Source organism: Notothenia coriiceps, unplaced genomic scaffold, assembly GCF_000735185.1.
Source record: "Notothenia coriiceps isolate Sejong01 unplaced genomic scaffold, NC01 NC01_scaffold00037244, whole genome shotgun sequence".
In the NCBI taxonomy this organism is placed as follows: Eukaryota; Metazoa; Chordata; class Actinopteri; order Perciformes; family Nototheniidae; genus Notothenia; species Notothenia coriiceps.
This window is the reverse complement of record NW_011369945.1, coordinates 7,845,051-7,863,149: the sequence shown is the minus strand read 5'-3', so window position 1 is coordinate 7,863,149 and position 18,099 is coordinate 7,845,051. Positions and strand designations below refer to the sequence as shown.

At 41.4% G+C, this 18,099-nt stretch overlaps 1 protein-coding gene across 1 annotated transcript in view; it reads left to right on the top strand.

Moving 5' to 3' along the window:
• Positions 1 to 17,768, top strand: part of elfn1a (extracellular leucine-rich repeat and fibronectin type III domain containing 1a) — an 88,393-nt gene extending 70,625 nt beyond the window's left edge. The window contains exon 3 of the mRNA XM_010793420.1: positions 12,735 to 17,768. Within this exon, the coding sequence (XP_010791722.1) occupies positions 13,112 to 15,481 (2,370 nt within the window). The 5' untranslated portion in view covers positions 12,735 to 13,111 and the 3' untranslated portion in view covers positions 15,482 to 17,768. The remainder of the gene's footprint in view (positions 1 to 12,734) is intronic.
• The last annotated feature ends 331 nt before the right edge of the window (positions 17,769 to 18,099 follow it).

Below are 18,099 nucleotides of genomic sequence, written 5' to 3'. Positions count from 1 at the left end.
GCCGGAACATTATGTGCCAAGCCGAGCGTAATCTTTTAGCATTTATAGCGACGCGCACATCAAGAGTATAAATATCCTCGCGACGTACTGCTTCTGCAAGTATTGTTGGACGCCATTACGGTAGTAGTAAACTGGGTAGTGACGAGAGGACTGGACACCAAGTCAGCCGAATTTACGGCGGGCAAGAAAGATGGTCCTCCGATTGACATCACTAACAGCTCCGACATAATATATCGGTGGTGTTCGATTACAGTTGTGACGGTAAGAGAGGGAGCGCGACGATTGTGTGGTAGTTGGGTTTGTTGTCGGTTCGAGTGCGGGCCCGCAGTGTAACACGTCCTCTGAAACGTTTCCTTCCGGTTGGATTTTAGACAGGACGGATTTAAGATGGTCGTACTAGTGTTCACCAGGGCTGGTCTCCCTTTTTGCTGTGAGAACTAGTCCATGAGGTTGGTAGTCGTCCCCTCATGTCTCGGGTAATGGAGAGGGGCGTGATCCCGGACAGTCTAGTATAGAGGGACTGGGCACGTATGTGCCGGAACTCTGACTCTTGTCACAGTTGGTCTTTCAGACAATGTTGGACCCGGACTCCTACCGTGAACGGGTCGAAGTCCCCCTTATGTGGGTCACCCTACATAAACTTGTGGTCCTGGCTCCTGGCGACCGTCTGCCGCGATGTGTCTCTGCCATGCCGGATGTAATTTCCACTGGCATAGTACGTTTAGCGGTGAAAACATGCAGAACATATGTACATCTTATACACAGGGGCCCACAGGTCCCTTGAGAAGTGGTTCACAGTCTTTTGTGTTGTGCGTGAGATGAAAAGGAGGTGTGGGTTTAGAGAATTGTTTCCCCGACGTTGCCTAGAGCTATGTCTGACTAGGTCTAAACTTGTGAAAGATACTGAGGTGGGTGCTTCCAACGCGATGCCGATAACCTGGGGTTGAGGGTGGTTGATTCCTTCTCTGTCGGTGCCTGTAACCGGCAAGCTTTCGCGACCTCTGCGCCACATCATGTACGGGTCCGAGACAATCTGAACACGAAAGAGTGTCTTAGTCGGGTACTGTTCTCGTGCAATTCGCTTTATTCCTGTACCGGATTTTACGTACGTAGACAACCATAAAACTTTTTATTTTTCACATATTTATAACGGGAATATATCATACAGGAGGTGACCTATGCATAAGTGTTATAGTCGGTCTATCCAGGTGAAATTTATGACATAGCCTGTTGCAGGTAGATACCAGTTTTCTAGGTGTCTCAAAAGGTTTTGGTCTTTGGGCTACCTGACCAGTTCGACGTCCACATGTTTCATTGCGCAAATGACATTGCTTGATGAACGCCATTGATTAGTGCAATATCAATGGATAAGGTAATTCATTGTGCGGCCAATATGCAATGAAACTAAATTTACCCGGACACGCAATGGGACGCCGAATGTAATACCTGGCTTGGCTGTAGAGGGCACGCCTACAGTTGAATGTCCATTGTATGTCGCTAAAGACAGGAAGAGTGATCTGGTACCTTTTCACTTTATGGTCTCGTCCTCACTATAACCATTGCGGGCCCGGCACAGGCCAGGCATTGTATGAGCTCCCATTGCGAGCTTAGTCCTGTTCTTCGACCCAGCCCAGAACGGAATACCCCTTTTATGTGTGCTTGTGACACGATTCATATTGTGTAGTGTGATGGCCGTTGCGGTGGCTGTGGTCGTAGTGTGGTGTTGTGTAGCCGTGCCTACGTTGCTGTAGTGCTCATCGTCGTCGCTTAGAATTGGTTGAACCATAGCTATCATTGGTGTAAAAGTCTGAACCACCCTCCTTGTACCTGCCGTTTATTATGATGCAGTGTTACATTGAGCAGCGCTGGTCCTGTCATTGTCATCTAACAGAATGACACGAGTAGTCTATGTATGTAGGGTTGTAAAACATAAGAAATAACAACAATAAAAATACTTCATTCTATTGGAACCAGTGATTCATGCACAGAATATCATAATCATTGGGTTATTCTCCAATTGATCAAGAAAACCTCGGTCCACATGACTTGGCATGAATTGCATGATGATGCAATGAAATTTTCATTGTAACGGGTTAGTTACGACCGCCAGGCGCTAACGACGGTATCCGGGACCTGAGTCGGAAGTCTCAGTCCCTAGTCTGAGGATGGCACAAGAACGAGCTCGAGTATGGACTACACTCTCCTTAAATGTTTCGGACGCCATGATCAATGAATAGTTATATATATAACCTACTCTAGGAGGAGTGTTCGTTGTTGGGATCCGTCAGCACCGTGCCCTATTTCTTGTATTGGTTTGATTTACCCCACAACCTTGCCGTTGACCAGCCTGAGTATCGCACAGCGAGTCGTCTCGCTAAATTGACGAAGACAACGAGCGAAGAGCCTCTGTGGTGTCGGTCGTTACGTCTTGAGGTGGGGTCGGGGTTGGCGGAGGTCGGTGGGGTGGAGATGACACCTCCTCGTGACTACACTCTAACGGGCCCGAGTTTCGTGGCACTTGGGGCGCGGTCCTTCGACGGACCAGGTCTCATCGTCATGGGACTCTCGCACGAGTCCTCGCACACGGGTTGGTCGCAGAGTGTCCAGGAAGTCGGTCAGTAAAAGATCAGAGAGGGACATTGGGGCGACGAATAAGGGTGGAACGGAATTTTGACGGGTGATAGGAAGGACAAGGATTCTTTCGTCTGGTGTCTGTCGGAATTACCTGATGGCGGGGTAAACGTGAGGTGGGAACGCTAGTGTGACTTCACGAGTGAGACTTTTTGTTGCACTCCGACGCACCAATGTACGTGGGTACTTACCGGACGGAAGGGGTGGGGGCTGGGTGGGTCAAAACGGAATGTCTCCGTTTATCCTAGGTGACTTCATGCGGTATCGGTATCGAGAGGTGAGACCGTGACTGGTGGACTCGTAGGCACGAGGCAGTCGCAACGGGAAATAACTGAATGTCGAGTCGCAAGTTGTGTTAGTAGGGCTGTAAGATCCAAACTGTTCTGCACTCGTCATGGATCGGAAGGGGGTGGGTGCGACAAGACCCAGTTCTTAAAGCGCAGTGATGCGCGCGGTCGCACTCTGAACCGGGGGGTAGTTAGGAGGTGCGGCGTGAGAAGTCGTGGCAGAGGAGTCCCGACACACAGACCTGGGAGAAGGCCACATGGCGGAGGACTAGTGGCTGCTGACGTCAAGGTCGCGCGGGTGGGTCCATCTAGTCAGACACGTCAGCGTCTCAGAAGACGACTGCTGTGGTGAACCAACCCTTGTATGTTAGTTAGTCAATCTCTGCTGCCTCCCAACAATAGCCGGCAATGTCTTCACATCGACTTAGAGAGTCGCACCACTGACTTTCAAAGAGAAAAGCAAGCACACTCGGAATAAAGTATTATTTTATTTTAAAAAAATGTTTTCGGATTTCACATCACATAAACACCATCTCCCAACGTGCATTGCGGCTAAACCATCCAAATATCGAGCTGAGGATCTTGCCTACGTCTGTTTCCGGTATTGCTTACGACGATGTGATGTGAGATGTGAGACTGGGTTGGAGAATTGCACAGGGGAAAATAACGTATCTATCTATTTTGTTAAACTAATACGTTTGCGCTGTGGACCAACACTATAAATTGACGCAATAAAGAAATAGCAATAAATATAACACCATTAAACAGTTACACAACAGAAAATAATATCGATAGCAGCGTCCCTAGCAACCACCTTGGTAACAATGAACACGTATGTACACAATTTCCTGAAGTACTCTTCGTAATAACTAGCAAACTAAAGATCATGTGCATCCACTGCACACATAATCTTTAATAAAAACTCACATTTCTCGCATCAAATAACATCAAAACGCATTTTAATGTCAAAACTAACCTTAAAATAGTCATTTTCCACCGAGAATAAAACGAAGGTCGGCAATGTTTTTATTTATGCGGAGAGAAATTTGAAGATCACGTGACATAGACGCCAGCCATTGGAAATGAATGGTGAAAAAAACGTAGGGATCCTACAATTTCAGAGACGTTTTTGTAGAAATACTACGTCCCAAGTTGTGGACCAACGTAGTTATTACACGTTTAGATGTGAGACTGGGTTGATACTTCTTGTTTTAAACCGTCCATTGAGTCCGACAGTGTTGCAGTAGTGCTGTTTAAGCTGTGAAGACGTTATACAGGTGTGGGTCCATTCAAATGTGGAGATAACTTTCGCAAAGAAAACAGGTTTTGAGCAAATACATCTGGCTAATCAAAGCGTAGTTTGGCCAGAAGTTATTAGTTTAGGCTTTGGCTGTAAATAAAGGCAAAGAAGTAGAAGAACAGAGGTTGAAATGGAGAAATATTACCAGCCTTTTTAGTGTAGTGTCTTCTGATATCCTAAACTCCGAAAAAATATTTGTTTCTCCGAATCGAAGGGGAAAAATACAAAAGCATTGTAAACAATTTAAACCAAATCAATGTTGTGTAATTAACAAGGATAATCTGGTGTTTTTGAGTTGATGAGTAATGCAGATATCACTGTGTAATCATTTGACAGTGAGGGGAATACTTCAGTTTTTTATTTGAAAGCTTCGAGACCGGAAATACTGTTTTCACCCCGTGAGGGTTGACGCTGACTTTACATGGAAGCTGCCGCATATACACGTTCTCCTGGCGAGACCTCAAATCATCTTCGTAATATCTATCAAACTATAGATCCTACACTTCCACTGGACGTAGATTATAAAAGTACAATATACACTTCTCGCTAGAAATCGAATCAAAAAGCATTTTAATGGCCAAACTATTGCACAATTTAGGATTTTCCAGAGAGGGTTATTTGTGAATAAAATAATCTCCGGAGCGTTTGCAATCAACGGGAGCATGTTGTTTCTTACACGACCACTAGAGGTGCTACACTTTAAAACATGACTGGGTCGTAATATGCTGCTGAACAATCGAACTATATGGTCGTTTTTTGTTGGAGGACAGGCTGTTTTTTTCACCTCTCTACAAAAAAAAATAATAAATGGTTATTACGAATAAGATAATCTCCATGAGCACGTAGACGAACATTCATATCACAACTATAATGTATTGAAACTCCTGTTTTATGAGTCTATTGGTAGTACTGCTGCTCCAATCACTGACCACCACAATTTTAAATGCTCCTCTGACGGCCCATTCATTAAATGTTAATTATGTATCTTTCTGTCAAACTTGCTTTCAGATGCATTCACATGACACGCCATTTGCTCTTTGCTCATCACCAGGTTGGGCGCAGAGCCTTAGGGTGAAAACAGTCAATTTAGTTTAGTTTCTATGATCATCTCCCCTGCTAGCTTTTGGTGCTAGATAAAGCTGTTATCTGATTGGTTGCGAGTCAAAAGGTCAGCGCTTAACATGGACAAAGTTTAAATAATTTGAAAATGTCCGGCGTCAATTTCGAGCTTTGCGCAGTTCTGTAGCGCTTCCACAAAGTCGGGCGACAACGCTCTGTTCCTAAAAACACAATACCAATGCAGACCCGTTTTCGACGTGAATGCAGCTATTGATTAATTCCAGAGCATAGTATGAACAGGGCCACACTGGCAAATTACAATGCATTTTGCTGTAATAAATGGTTAATAGGTCAACCCTGACGGAATTTGTATCTTTACAAGATGAACATTTCAAAATCCCCTCAAAGGTAGAATAACTTCTCAAGATGAAGATTAAATTAAATTAAACTCTTTGTGAAAATAATCTTACAGATATAATGTATTTATCTGAAATGTGTCCGTTGCTCTGTCAGCATGAATGGCTTCTCGGCTGTCACTCACACTGAGGCCGGTTAATCCGTCAGTCAGAAGCACCGTCCTGCAGTTCACAGTAATTGAATTAGCTCCAGTCACTTTCTGAAGGTTAATTGGTGGGGAAATCTTTCAGCATGGCGAGGCAATTGATTGAGATAAGAAGAGTCTGATTTTGTCAGCGTTTCATCAATCGTTTCATCAACCCTCTGAACATAAGATATTAATAAAGATGATACATATAAAAAAGGCATTGAAACCCAGCAATCCTGTTAAATCTGCCTGAATAGTTTTCTATAACTTCCTGTCACGCTCTGGCGTCACAGCGGCTCCCACTTCAGTGCGACATGTCATGAGTCAGCTTGCTGGCAGATGATTTGGCTCCGAGGCCAAATAAGGGGGCCAAGTTGATGGTCAGTTGATGGCCTGGAAAATTGCATTTAAGCCTTCAGGTGTTATTCCAAGTTGTATCTTATTCTCAAACCTACAGAATTAAATTAAACTCTACTTTGCTCCTGTCCCTATGATAAATGCTCCCTATAGCCCAGTTGCCCTTTTCTCCTGATCAGTATGCATGCTGTGGGGCTGAACTGCTATGGTTGTGTTATAGAATATGGTACAGTGCAAAGATCACAATGCTCATTTTGAAGAAAGAACTGTGAAAGGCTGAGCAGGATGTGTTTTTTTGGGCTTCTTGTTTTTTGTTATTGTGCCATCTCCTTTATTCTCTGCCCTAATTCTCTTCAGGGTTTCACTGATGCATCTGTCTCTATCAGTGCGGTGTGATTCTAAAACCACTCTCCATGGCTTATCATCTTGACATAAGAGGTGTCACCAAAAGTAGAGCTTTTAGGTTGTAATGAGATTTTTTGCTCTCTCTAAGCTTGAATCATACTAGGTCATGAGCCGGCTGAAGGACTCTTGATACACTGAAGAACAATAGAGTGAGATATTGGGAATTTACAAGAGATGGCATGCAGGGCAGAAAGTCATTTAAAGTTTTACAAAGTATGACACCTGCGTGGAATACCAAGTAGTAACTGCTGCGTGCAACTTTCCAATAGACTGTTTTCAAATTCAGGATGTCTGGGCATATCTCTCACAACGCCACCTTTGCACTCAGGGCCTTAATTACCCTTCAAGAATCTGTCATTTAACTTTAAGCAGTTATTGAGAGTAACACCTCAGCAATACCGGCTGTGTCCTGTTAATATTTAGCAGGGACCAGTACTAATAGGTAGCAAGAAGATGTTATTTGTCCCTAATACTTATAAGAACATAATATGCTCACTTTTCATGTTTATATGTTATGCTTCTATTGTGACATGTCTCCATGCTTTAAGGTTAAAAAAAAGCTCTGTATTTTTCTCATACTGCCTGTGCTGCAGCACCTCTTTTCACCCTCTGTCTGAAACCAGAGCCCAGTCTGCTCTGATTGGTTAGCTGGCTGGCTCTGTTGTGATTGGTCAACCACTTAGACTATCACGTACAATGTGTTGAAGCGCTAGCCAATAGAAGCACAAGTGTTACATAGTGATGTCATTATGGTCCAGACGTGAACAAAGGATTCCAATGGAAGCAGTTCAGGAAGGGGAGGGGGGGGGGTGTGGGAACACAGGGATGTCAGCCTTTGTAGACCATTTACACGCACAAAAACCTAACGTTCAACTTAAACATACTTCTTTAACCAGCTAAAATGCACCATATTAGTAGATTTAATAATACTGTCGAAACAGGTTGACCAATTTACTATTTGACTGCACAGGAACACATTTACATACAAAATAAATATATTTTAAAAAACAGGCATGTCAATTATCAATTCTTTGAAAGAGGCTGCAGTGAAATGTTCTTGTTGCATGTACACAAACAAAGGAAAATAATAGTTTTAGGGGACAGGGAGACTATAGAGACATACATGAAAATGAAATAAAGTAAAATAAGTTAATCCACAAATTTCCCTCATTGTTTACAAAGAGAAACTAGTAATCCTGTACAGTGGCGGGGAGATTTCAAGTTTCAACCCGACTAAACTTGATTACTTCTTATGCTGGATGTGTAAATAAGCGACTGATTATATTGGTTTGTTTTCGCTGCCCCAAGGTGGACAAAACTAATTGGTTGCTGCTTTCAATTTGAGTGTAATCCTGAGAAATGTTCCCATTTATGGTAAGGAATCAGGCAAAAGCTGTAAATAACACGTACAAATATCTGTGTTTTTTTTAAATCTTTTTCAAATCACCTACATTATGTAAGTCCAAATACAGTACCTTATCACCACATGTATTACTTTATTCCAGCCTCTGTGTCATATCAAGATAAATACTTGGATGAAAGCTTCTTCATGAGGAAGCAACTCCTATTGCCATGCAGGAATAATTGTCTGGAAAACAAATGAGTGCAGTGCATTAAGGTGGCATACAATACTCCTCACACAGAAGTTAGGTTATATTAACTTAAAACTCCATTTACTGAGCTCCTGCCTACTGAAAAAGACACATCAAGTATGTCAGAGTGGCTGTAAAAAGTGCTGAACCTTTTGCAAACGGTACTCAATGAAGACCATCAATTATTTCCCAGGCATATTTCTCAGAGTAATTAATGTATGAGTTTAATATCCTCTGATATAACCCAAGCATATGTGCCCTCTTTCTCCTTCTGAACAAAGCAATTCAGTACCTCAATGAGCACAATGTTTTCCTTCCCCAACAGAAGCAGTTCCATTTAAAATCAATTGATTCACCACTTCTGTCTTTAAATCTTTACTTTGTTTCCATTCTTCTAAGCAAGGAGTGCATGCACTTGTTCAATGACATCAAATAAAGGGCAGTCATTGGTATGGATGAAGAGGTTCCCCTGAGATTCTGACACCTTCACCATCACAAAGAACGAGATAGAAAGCAAGGGCAGAAAGGGATTCAAACTGTTCCTCTGATATCATGCTACTGTAGAACTTTGGAGACGGAACAGAAACATGTTCATTTAGTATGCATGGTGAAATTGTTTGGACGGACACGCAGACAAACAGAAGGGCAGAAATAACCAGGGATGTGTGGGGATGTGTGGGGAGGTGCTGTCTAGTTGGTTTGCAATGGATATACAACTGTTTGTGCGATGGGAGACGCAGTAGAATGTGTTTCTCGATGTGCCGTTCTGGAAATACTGTCAAAGTTCGTCTTGAAGCGCCGGCCGTTGTAACGGAGCTGTATTTAAGAGGCTTTCTTTGAGAGAGAGGACCACTCCTCTGCTTCAGGTTTAAAGACTATAACACGAAAAGGCACAGCAGCTGATAGATTCCATTTAAAGTGTGATTCAACCTAGCACAAAATATAGTTTGTCACTAGCACAAACCTACTTTGACCTTCTGCTTTAAGGCCATGAAGATTCAGACTTTTGCGTGATTTTTAATTGGAAGACTCTTCAAGTCTTGTTCTTCTCCCTCAAATTAATTTGCTTCACTGTACATGCTGCAAGATTGAAATATAGACTTCTGGTTCTCCAAATGTACATCAGCCTCTGTGATGTTTTCTAGACTTTTTCCATAATAACAAAGAGAGAACCAATGATTTATTGAGTAGAAGTGAAGTATGAGCAGGCCCCGAGCAACCGCGACAGAAAGGTACAAGGCAGTGTTTGAATCATTCTTCAAGAGCTGGGTTTCAATAGGTTATCCACAGAAGAGGGAAAAGAAAAGCCTTCATTACCCACCGCATGAAGCCTAAATGGAAAAGAGAGTGTGGAATGGCTGCCTGTGTCTGATAGGGGAATATACTCAGCTCTGATGCCTTGGGTGTTCTGGCCTGCTGCACTCAGGGCTAACACTGGACCATACAGATTGCTGCCATTATGGAAAGTGGGTCTGTGGTGGCAAATAGAAGATCTGCTAAGGCAACATACCCTGCTGGATGCCTCAGGCTCATCTGAAGATCTGCATACACAATAAGATGTGATTTGCAAAGCAGGAAAACTGTATTTTAAAGCAGCTTCTGCTTTGTTTACAAGTCAACACCGCAGGCGTTTTTTTTTTTTTTTTCATATGCTTTGAATCTACTGGGACAAGAGAGGAAGATACAGTGTTTGAATTCAAACTCCACATGCAAAATCTACAGTTCCTCCTTTTTATTGTAAGCACTCTTGCGTGTATTTGTGTTTTCCCTAACACAGGGTGCTAGCCCGGCTCTAATGTATGCATGGCTTTCAGTGTTGGGGCGATGAATCAGTTGGAGGCTCACTAGAGTGAGTCACTGTGGACAAACAAAACACAGCCAAAGCATTGTAAATGAGAGGTGACTTCTCAGGTTTAACTTAAACTCCCATTTGGCCGCTGAAAGTTTTTTTTGCACCAGTGCCACGCTGTGAGCGGGTGGAGATCAGGTCAGATGAGCTCAGTCTCTTCCGTTCGGTATTTTCAATAAAAGGTCAGAGACTGAAGAATAATAACGAGGCACCGTTTTTCCTTAAGAGCTCCTTTGCCTTGCACACAGATATTCTGCTGAATTTGTTTATATTCATTTCATGTAACATTTGATTTGGAACCTCTTTCCTCACAGAGTGTTCTTTTCTTCAATGCTCTCCTGCTGCTGCTCTTTTGTCGTTGTGAAGGTGGTTTTGTAATAGCAGCCTTTAGCATTCTGTTGCAGTGTCCACCACAGCATTTATCTATCCTCTTTATCTGCTCTTTACTTCACTGACAGGTGCTTTTCGCTTGGTCATCTCAGCCCGATTGCAGATCATTTCATAACATTGAGTGAACAGAGGAGATTTGCAATTAAAAAAGGTTTTCTTTTCAGCAAAATGGCACTTCATTTTTGTTATGCTTGCTTTTATGTGCATTTGAATACAACTTGCGGTGAACTGTTGTTGGACATAACTAATATTAATTGACATGGTCTGCCTAATTGTTCCATTGTGTTACAGTACCTGCCAAAATATCGGAGATAATTCAATACAAATAGCACATAGCAAAACATTTAACACATTTGGTAACAAAAAAGAAGGAACTGGAAGGCAGACATTCTGAATTGGCAATAGAGACATACCAGCTTATTCTTCTAGAGGGAATTTCTGGAATATAAATCACAAAAAGGCTAAACCTTTTAGCTATAGATTCACATATAAGAGGAATTTGTTATTTGGTGGTACAGTGGCTCCGTCTAGGCTTCCCAGGATAATGGATAAAAAAGGAAATATTATCAATAACGTTTCAGTGCAAAGACTTGTATCCCCAGCTTGATGTATGAGAAAAAACACAACACTGGTGTGATTGTAATTTGATAAACTTAACTCAGAAAAAGGTCAGATGACAGCGGGGAATGGCATTTGGGTCCATGATGGCAGGTGGGGTTTTTCCAACTTGAAGAATATTTACTCTGCCATAAACTGTCACATTTATTCTATTCTAACATTATCCCTGCTGTGAAAGGCATGTACGCTAACACACTAAAGCACCTTCTTGCCCTTTGTGTCCCCCCACAAGGCTACTCATGTTGACCTGGGTCTGAGGCAGAACTTGCTTTCAAAAACAGAAGATTAGACTACTACACATATCAATATCTCTGGGTTAATGTGCTCATTTTCAAACACATTTTTAAATGCCTTTCATCAGTTAATTATGAGTGGAACACACTTATCCTAAATAGTTCTGGGTTTACCCGGAAGTATCTGTGTAACTACCTGAACAATATGTTTTCTTTTTATCTGCTTCATAAATGTCAACCTGCGTCGGTGTATAAATTCCCCTTGCAATTTGTCAAATGGATTATTTTAATAATCCATTTGACAAATTGCTCCAAAACTCACACTATTACTGTTGATTGCAGCCTTTTAAGTATGACTGCATACCTGAGCAGCAAGCAGCATGACATATTTTGGAAAATTAAATGCTGCAATTAAAGCTGCAATAATGACTGATAAGTGATGTAATATAATATGTTTGGGCACTGAATACATCTACATTTAAATAAGTATAACCTCTACACTTTGTTAAAGGTGAACACATGAAATAAACATACCCTGATACACCCAGGGGCTTTAGTACAACAGCCAGTTTGGTATGACAAGATGCGTATTGTGGCTAATGTTTGCATATGATAGGAAACTTTTGATAGATATTCCTGTGCAGCTGATATTAATGATTAATGCTTGTGATATTGTTAAAATACGGTAGGATTTACTACCATTCTGTCAAATGTATGTCACTGAGTGGATTTCCTGGTATTATCTTATCGTATGAAACTGCACAAAATGCAAAACCATATGAAGTATTCACAAAAGAAAAGCAAAGTGTTTTAAGGATTGCTTATACTGTGTTTTGTTTTTCAGAAACAAATTTAAAAAGAAACGTCAAAAACAGAAAATATCATTGTGGGATTTCTTTTTTTTATCTGGCCTATGCAGATAGGAAGAGCAAGAGCATTTTTATAACCGTGGCTTTCCTCCATTTGCAAAAAAACTTAATTTAATTTAGGAAGATCCAGTAATCACACCTTGTGCTCAATTTCTCTCTTTTCTCTTGGAGAATTAGTGCTCAAAAGGATTTAATTTATGCATGATGGTTTTCGGAGAAAAACCCTAAATGCATTGATCCGAGTTTCCTTTCATGCGGTCTTGTATAATTGATTTAATTCAGCTTCTAAACATTGGAATTCCTCAGTTGCGTCTGACAGTCCTCGGGTTAATGGTGTGAAACCAGGGACCCTGCTTCTCCCGACCTGTCAAGTGGTAATTGGCCAACAGTTTCCTTAAATTGCATTCTGCCACAGGGACTGCAAACACCTCTTAAATTATGTACAAAATAATTGGTAGGACATGAACAACAAGGGCATCCAGTAAACATGAATCCTATGCTTTGACTGCAACATTTCATTTATAACATATGCTGTAGAAGTGCATTTATTATCTTGATAAAATGTAATTAATATCAACTATGTGTTCTTGTCTTTTGCAGGTTATTCCTCCATGCACATGAAAGAGACACAGAAGGGAAGACAGTGGCAGAAATGATAAGATGAGACCATTTAATGATGGTAACCTCTAAGGAGAAAAGCACAAGCCAACCCGAGGCAGTAGAATCTCTTTTAAGCATCAACACAAGTTTCCTGCAGGCAAACCTCAATGAAAGGAATTCAGTGTAAGGAAGGGTTCTCCTGTTTTTCTGATTGGCACATGGGGGCAATAGCATCCATCAATGAGGAGAAAACATCTCAAAGGAATGTTTCTGGCCCGGCGAACAGCTAAACATACAGCTGATATTCCAACAGGATCTTCTCAGCTGCACTGAAACCACCACAGTATCACCCTCATCAAATTGTTTTGTCCCTACACATGACTCTCAGAGAAGCACCAATGGCCTGCGGCTCAGGCATGGTGATGAGTGCCTTTTTTTGGTCTGTAGCCATTGTATATATGACTCATATTGGCAGAGTCAGCGGAGACTGCTGGCTGATTGAGGGTGAGAAGGGCTTTGTTTGGCTTGCGATTTGTAGCCAAAACCAACCACCTTATGAGGCCATCCCACAGCATATCAACAGCACCATTGTTGACCTTCGTCTGAATGAAAACAAAATCAAAAGTATCCAATACTCTGCCCTTAGTCGCTTTGCCAACTTGACCTACCTGAACATGACGAAGAATGACATCTCCTACATAGAGGATGGGGCCTTTTCTGCTCAGTTTAACTTACAAGTCCTTCAAATGGGCTTCAACAAGTTGCGGAACCTGACAGAGGGGATCCTCAGGGGTTTAGGAAAGCTGCAGTACCTCTACCTCCAGGCAAACCTGATTGAGACTGTGACATCCAATGCCTTTTTGGAATGCCTCAACATTGAGAACATTGACCTCTCTATGAACAGAATCCAGCAGTTAGACGGGTCTACGTTTACCACTTTGAATAAACTGACCACCTGCGAGCTGTACACCAACCCATTCAACTGCTCCTGTGAATTACTTGGTTTAGTCAAATGGCTCTCAGTTTTCCCTAACAGGACAAATGAGCGGATGGTCTGCGACTCCCCACCTGGCGTCTCTGGTTATAGTTTATTGAGCCAGAATCCAAACAAACCAGCATATCGAAATGCGCTTCACATGCTCACCACTGTGTGTAATGACGACTATTCGACAACTTTCTTTGCCGTGCCCACTGAATCCACGACACCCCCACCGGACTCGACACTCTGTGGGCTGGAAGATTGCCCCTCAGGCACAGAACCAGAAGACATTACCATCAGTACAACCTACACTGACGTGGAAGTCAACCCTGTGATGAAACTGAAGCAAGTATCGAATACAGGTGCCACCATCACGGTTCAGATTCCGCACCCCTACAAGAAGATGTACATTCTGGTTCTGTACAACAACAGCTTTTTCACAGATATTCAAACCCTGACAGATATAAAGGAGGACATTGACCTTAAAAACCTAAAACCCCACACTAACTACACGTACTGTGTCGCTTCAATACGCAATTCTCTCAGACACAACCACACCTGTCTGACAATCACTACAGGCCCTTGGAATGGAAAGGACAGAGCTGTGAACAATGCGACTGCTACTCATTACATCATGACGATTTTGGGCTGCCTCTTTAGCATGGTCATTTTTCTGGGTGTGGTCTACTTTTGCTTGCGAAAAAAGCGTCAGCAAGATGAAAAGCACAAAAAAGCGTGCAGCCTGAAGAAAAATATAATAGAGCTCAAATATGGGCAAGAGCTGGAGGGGGCGACGATATCTCGAATGTCGCAGAAGCAGTTGTTGGCCGGGGAGAACATGGCACGTATGCCATACTTACCATCTGCTGCTGAAATGGAGCAGTATAAGTTTCAAGAGATGAGTGATACTCATAAAATGATGAAAGGAAATTACATGGAGGTGCGGAGCATGGACCACCACGAACGCAGGGAATGTGACATGGGAATGCCAGGGAATAGCCAGGGGTCGGTGGCAGAGATTTGCACCATTGCAAAAGAGGTGGATAAAGTCAATCAGATTATTAACAACTGTATAGATGCTCTCAAGTCAGAATCCACCTCTTTTCAAGGGAAGTCTGGAGCAGTGTCCAACGCAGAGCCCCAGCTTGTGATGTTATCAGAACACCCACAGAATAAAGCTGGCCTTCTGTCCCCAGCGTACACAGACAGCTATCACCACTCCCTGCAGAGGCATCGGACTTCTGATGTCTCGCCAAAGAGGCCCAGCACCGCCACAGGAGGGGCCTCGCGCAGCCCAAGGCCTTATCGCTCTGAATCCAAGTACATAGAGAAAAGCTCCCCAACAGGAGAGAACCTGCTCACTGTAACCCCCGCTGCCGCCATCCTGAGGGCTGAGGCAGAGAAGATGCGTCAGTACAGTGACCACCGCCACTCTTACCCCGACGCTCAGATAGAGGAACTCGATGGTCCTGACGGCCACAAGACCTCCATGTTGGAGCCCCTCACTCACTCCCGCAGCAGAGACTTATCATATTCCCAGCTGTCATCTCAGTATCACAATCTAAGCTACTCCTCCAGTCCCGAGTACTACTGCAAGCCTTCACACAGCATCTGGGAAAAATTCAAATTCAACCGGAAACGGAACAAAGACGAGGAGTACATGGCGGCGGGCCATGCACTGCGTAAGAAAGTCCAGTTTGCAAAGGATGAGGACCTGCATGATATTTTAGACTACTGGAAAGGTGTTTCATCCCAACAGAAATCATAACCTCTTTTGGTGTTTTTAAATATGGACCACACATTGCAGAAATGACACAAGAACCTCGTCTGACAATTGAATCAATGGATACTTCCATATTATAATGAACTACTCACTCAAGTGTACCACAATCTATTTTGACTGTGTTGAAGATGGGATAAAGAGTCTTTAAATTTGTCATATTATGTAAAGCATTCAGCGGAAACACTTTTATCTATTAAAGAGAAAATATATTGCAAATTAATAATATATATGTTACAATGGATTATAGGTTTTTGGGTATCGCATGGCCAAGTCCTGTGACAGTGGATTTCCTGTTGTGTAATATGAAACTAATGAAGATATGTCTACTGAAATCTCAATATTTTTGAGGAACTATCTGGACCCTTCATATAAAGAGAAAATTTGTTTCTTCCCTCCCTGCATATATTTAATTATACAAATCTATGTACAGATATATATATTTGAAATGTTTGCTGTGTAAATGGATAAGTATTAGTGGATGAATCAGGTTTATGTAATGGTGCGCTGTTCATTCAGAATAACTTGTTGCTGAAGAACAGCCACTTAAAACCTGTCAGAACATTTGTCATTTTAACCATCACCGCCTGTTTTTTCTACTCTTCTCATTTTTAAAAAGCTTTTACATGCATTTAAAAAGATACAGATAAATCAGTTTGATTGTTCCCTTTCTCACATAACGCAGTGTTCATTGCATGGAATCTCCTAGACTTCATGCTAGCAAGATGCAGTATATTCCATGCTGTAATGAAAGTCTCAATCATCACTTTCATGAACCATCTTTAGTACCAAAGTAGAAAAAGCTGAAATGTTTACAATATTTCTGCACGGTCTGGGAATTCTAACAAACAGCAGTAGTTCCATTTATTATTATTTTGTTACAAAGTGAAAACATTGGGAAACAATAATATCCACTTACAGGATATGGTATTGAAAGCCTATTCTTAATCTCTAACATGTTAAAGGGAATGCAGCTGTACTTTATCCCCTGTTGTTTAGATAGAGACAACTGTTCTTCCCTGCAGGAGAGCCCGATGTATGAATGTAATACATATTCTGATCTCTTTATGGCAGCTTTTAAGTATGGAAGTATTTATTTCAAGCTATTAACGACTGTGTTTTTTCCTTTGCTTCAATATTGCTTCCAGTGTATTATATTGCATAATGTCTGATCCAATGAAATGCAGGAAAGTAGATTGATGTTCGGATGGGCCTTATTGCTTGCCGAGGGGTTTAATTTTTATTTCCAACTGCTAGGCTGTTCAATCTTTTTGTATATTATCAAAGTTACATACCAGACGAATATCAACGTGCTAGAGTAAACATTTGAGAATGTGAAACTGAATCCTCTGACTTACTGGCTGTGAATTTGTATATCATGACATCTTTTGAGTAAATATTAACGCTTTTTTCTTTATAAGATGCTTATTTAACTTATTCCAACAGGCTCATGATGATTCATTGCATATTCACGGATGAGCATTTGTATTTCAAGTACAGTCAATGCTAGGTTTTAAAATAAAGAAGGAAGAGCTCTTCAAGGTTAATTAGGTCATTTTCACATCATCCATAGGAACCTCAAAATACATATTAAATACACATAAATATCCATAACTGAGAAGCAGTAAAGGCATACTCTTTGAACTGTGTGTTGAGATGAGTTTGCAAACTGATAGCAGAGCTTTTAGTTGGTATTTTTCCATTAACTCATAGACATTGAGTATGTAAATATAATTGTAGGCATTATTTAGCCCAATTGTATTTTCTCTGTGTTATTATGCCGCTTCCATTCCATGCAAGTGTGTCATGACGCTGATATTATTCATCGATGTGAAGTAAAGTATTCATGAGCCTGATGTGGATGTGTTATGTAAGCACCTTATGAAGTGTTAACTTGGTTGTCTGACTTAATATTTCAACCGCCTTAATATTTTTGGGATATGTGTATAGTGTATATTTCCTTTTGTCTCTTTCAGTGTTGATACTGTTGACAAGTCTCCATTTGTTGTTATTTTTATAAAAGCATTTCAGTATCTTCTGAGAGCTGTCAGGTTTCTAGTTCATTTAGCTATTTAGCAACATGTTTTTTATACTGCATATTGTAGCACTTCTGTGTTTAATAAGAGTGTTGATAAAACCTTTAGAAAGATCAACAGGTGTTGTTCAAGTGCATCAAAACAAACAAGAGCACAAAAATGTGTTTTTTTTATTTTATTTCCTAATACTATGTTATCTGCTTTCAGACAAAGTACTGTGAAATAAAGTTAAGGGTGCACATACAGTATACATCAGCATCTTTATTATGACTTCTGGCCAGAATCACTTTCCCTTACGGCCATTGACTAATGGATTAGACTTCGTCACTTCAGGCTCTGTTGCGACCGTGGGAGGCAATGTGTTGCCATTATGCCTTGGACATTTTATTTTGCTTTGAGACATGAACGCCTCGCTCTCTGATTGTATTTCTTCACTCTGCTATTTAGGGGCTTGGTCAATTTGTTTAAAACATGCACGATATATCGACCAAAAGTACTTTTTCATTTACCCGAGTATGAACCACTTAGATTAGTTGTTTAAAAATTACATCTAATTCTTAAAAATACGGA